General features: G+C 41.7%; 2 protein-coding genes across 2 annotated transcripts; both read left to right on the forward strand.

Annotated features, from left to right (window-relative positions):
* Window positions 1-440: 440 nt before the first annotated feature.
* On the forward strand, window positions 441-1,127 carry BP01DRAFT_268809 (uncharacterized protein; the record flags this gene model as incomplete). Its single annotated transcript, XM_025571370.1, has 1 exon — window positions 441-1,127. A coding segment is annotated over one exon (687 nt), but the record flags the coding sequence as incomplete, so codon positions are not given.
* A 1,896-nt stretch (window positions 1,128-3,023) lies between these two features.
* Window positions 3,024-3,402, forward strand: BP01DRAFT_387708 (uncharacterized protein; the record flags this gene model as incomplete). The annotated part of the gene is made up of 2 exons (XM_025577762.1): window positions 3,024-3,329; window positions 3,382-3,402. The coding sequence occupies 2 exons, from the start codon at window positions 3,024-3,026 to the stop codon at window positions 3,400-3,402; spliced, it is 327 nt and encodes a 108-aa protein (XP_025426016.1).
* Window positions 3,403-3,598: the final 196 nt, after the last annotated feature.

The following is a 3,598-nucleotide window of genomic DNA, read 5'->3' on the forward strand; positions in this document are numbered from 1 at the left end:
CAATCCATCCCTGGCTAATTTCCCCTCCATTCTCACCCTGGATTCTCACCCCTGCATTCTGAATATTTTGATTTCCTAATTAGGAAATCAATAAACAAAAGATTTTGGCTTAAATAGCCTGATTTGTTTAATGATTTCCTGAGGATCACCCCGAATCATCCTGAACCAGTTGACCAGATATGTATTGAAATCAGTGGCTTGTTTATTTCCTTATTCATTCTATCTTTGATTCTTTTGATTTTAATTATCTTTGACTTTGACCTTGCTTTGACTTCACTTCTATACTCAGTTTATATGGAAAAGTGAAAGTTAAATAAAGCCCTAATTAATTCTATTTGAAAAGGACTGAAACTCCAACAGTTATGAGCCCGGAAGACCTCTTATTTTGACTTATTCAATCCCCCTGTTAATTGAATTGGCTACAGTCAGTCCTATTCAATATGAACAATCAGATTATTCAGCAATCTGATAGAATCCTACAATTGAATCAGTCATGTGACTGGATTCTATGGATTAATCAAATTCGACTATTCGCAATCAACAAAGGGATATGGGAATTGGTGAACCCGGAACTGCCAACCGAGCCCGCCTACCCAATCCGGCCTAGCGCCATTAGTGTGAAACAGATAAAATCATCAGCAAATTCAATAATCGACTTAAATGAATCAGACCGCCTGCTATATCAGGAAGCCAAGCAGGACTACCACCAGAACCTCAAGGAATTCAATGAAACTGCTTCAGGACTAGCCTCATTGAGTCTATTGATTAATTCTACATTGAGCAAGCAAAATCAGCACGCTATACTCAATTTGGAAAAGCCCTATCAAATCCTTCGAGCCCTACGAAACCGCCTAGCACCAACCAACCAATCAAGGAAGCGAGATCTCATAAATCGATATCACCGCCTCAGGACCTCAACAAAGGGTCCTATTGAGAGCCATATTAGTCAATGGGAATTGATATATTCTGAAGCAGTGGAGCTTCAAATTAGTGAGGTTAAGGAGCCAATCAGAGTGCTTTTTGACTTCCTTGAATCAATTCATGAAACAATGGGCACCTTTGCATCAATATGGCAGTCCAGGCTTATTGAAATTGAAAACAGTCAAGAAGAAATCCCTGACTTCCTTGAACTAACCCGCAAGGCACGTGACTGGATTCGGTTAAATTACCAGAACAGGCAATCTATCAACAAGCAAAATAGGGTGAGCCATGCCACCTTCCAGGACCAAAGTGATATACCAGAACAAGGTGGTAAACAAACTACCGAAAATGGAAATACACAAACAAAGCCCCGAAAGGGGAGATCACGTGGCCAATCCTGCCCCTGCAAGTTAGGAAAGAATAATGGAAACCATGACTTTCAGGACTGTCAATATGTCAATAAAGACCTCCGAAATTCAATATGGTCACCTGATCCAGACGTGCTAAACCGCTTTCGGCAAGCCTGCGAGAACCCGAAATTCAGATATGCCTATGAGAAGACTTGCCAAGCTCATCAAACAACCCCTATTACCCTAGAAATCTTCGAAAATCAACAAACAGAGGAATATCCATCTAAATTCATCCTATCAATATATCAACAGACTTCCGAACTAGGAAATATATCAACAAATCTGTCAAAACAATGGGTATTTGACACTGCATCCAATGGTCATGTGTGTAATTCATTGGAATTATTCATTGATTACAGACCAGTTGACAATAATCATATCTATGTTGGGAACACCTCTAATACTATTCAGGGATATGGAACAGTCCTATTCCGCCCTACCTGCCCAAAGGGGAATAGTGTTATTTTCGAATTAAAGGATGTTGCCTTTGTTCCTGGATTCCACCATAATGTCATGTCAGGCTGGAAGGCTCAGGAAACCGGACTATTCCATAATGGGAAACGCGCCCTTTTGGAAACAGCCAATGGAACACCAGTCTGCCATATCAAGCCAATTCATGGGCTATATTTCATTCAATGGGAACCATCAGTCAAATCCTCAATAACCCTTAATTCAATGATTAAACAGCTAACCAGAACATCCGAAAAGCCCCATATTTTAAGTGGAACTATGAAAGAATGGCATGATAGGTTAGGGCACCCAGGAGAAGAAGCCCTAAGACACCTTAGTCAAAAGACTCAGGGCATTCAATTGACTGATATTGAGCCAGAACCAATCCGGAAATGCCCCACCTGCCGAATCAGCCAATCAAATCGTCAGATTTCAAGACGGAAAATCAACCCAGGCACCAAGCCCTTTGAAACCCTATATTGGGACCTGATTCATATGACCACTGCATGGAATAAACAGAGATATATCAGTCATCTCTATTGTTCCTATTCAAAATTTCACTTAGGGCAAGCCCTAACTTCCAAATCGGATGTCTCACAGTCAATTATTGATATGATTATTCATATAATTAATCAATATGGGACCATGCCCAAGCGATTTCATTCAGATCAGGATAGGAATCTCAACACCTTCCTAATTTGGGCTAGCTCCAAGGGGATGATTATTAATCATTCGCCTATACACCAGCCTGAGCAGAACCCTTTCTCTGAGAGGGCTGGAGCCCTAATCACTTCCAAAATGAGACATTTATTGATTGATTCAGGCCTGCCACCATTCATTTGGCCTGAAACCATGGAAACAGCCATATATATCCTAAATAGGATGCCAAACAAACAACTCGATTGGGAAACCCCCTATGGAACTGTCTGGAAAAGCCTTCCACAACGACCCTCATGGTTGCCAGAGAAACCAGACCTTTCCTGTTTAAGGAAGTATGGATCATGTGCCTACACCCGGATCAGCAATCTACCAAAAGGGGATAAACTAGGGCCCAGAGCCCTCATTGGATTCCTTGTTGGATATAGAGCTTCAAATATCTGGCGAATATGGATTCCTACCCTTAACCGAGTGATATCTGCACGTGACGTCGTGTTTGATGAAGGGTCGAACTATAAACAAACTTCTGAATTAGGAAGTATGTTGACAAAACAACAGCTCGCCCAGGTGATTGATTCAATCCAAATGGAACAGTCAGATATTGAATTAATTGATCAAGAACCACCTTCATCGGATGACTCAGAAATCGAGGATATCTCTGAGCTGAAATCACATGATCCAGAGGAATCCCATGATTCAGAGGGATCCCATGACCCAGAGGGACCCCATGACCCAGGGGAATCATATGACCATGCAGAACCCTTGGAGGATATAGTCCTTGGTGATATACCTCCTACCCCTGAAGACTCACCGCCTGCCTCACCGCCCATGGTCCTTATTGATAATTCCACCATTAATCAAAAGGCTTTTGATGAAATTGATTTCCTTGATGTGGAACCAATCAGAGGATTGAAAAGGCAGAGGTCTGAATCACCTGATCCAGACTATTCCCGAAAGAGACTAGTTCTCCAAGCTATTCAAACAATGGTCAACTGTATCAATAAAGGGGAAATCCCTAATATTGATAAATCCCAGCTTCCACCACCACCCACCAACTGGAGGGGATTAATGAGTCACCCCTATTCATCTCAATTTATTCAAGCTTCAAAGGTGGAACTCAATCAATTAGATGCCTTAGGCACCTGGATCACGTGTTCAAC

The sequence above is a fragment of the Aspergillus saccharolyticus genome, assembly GCF_003184585.1.
Source record: "Aspergillus saccharolyticus JOP 1030-1 unplaced genomic scaffold BP01scaffold_104, whole genome shotgun sequence".
Lineage (NCBI taxonomy): Eukaryota > Fungi > Ascomycota > Eurotiomycetes > Eurotiales > Aspergillaceae > Aspergillus > Aspergillus saccharolyticus.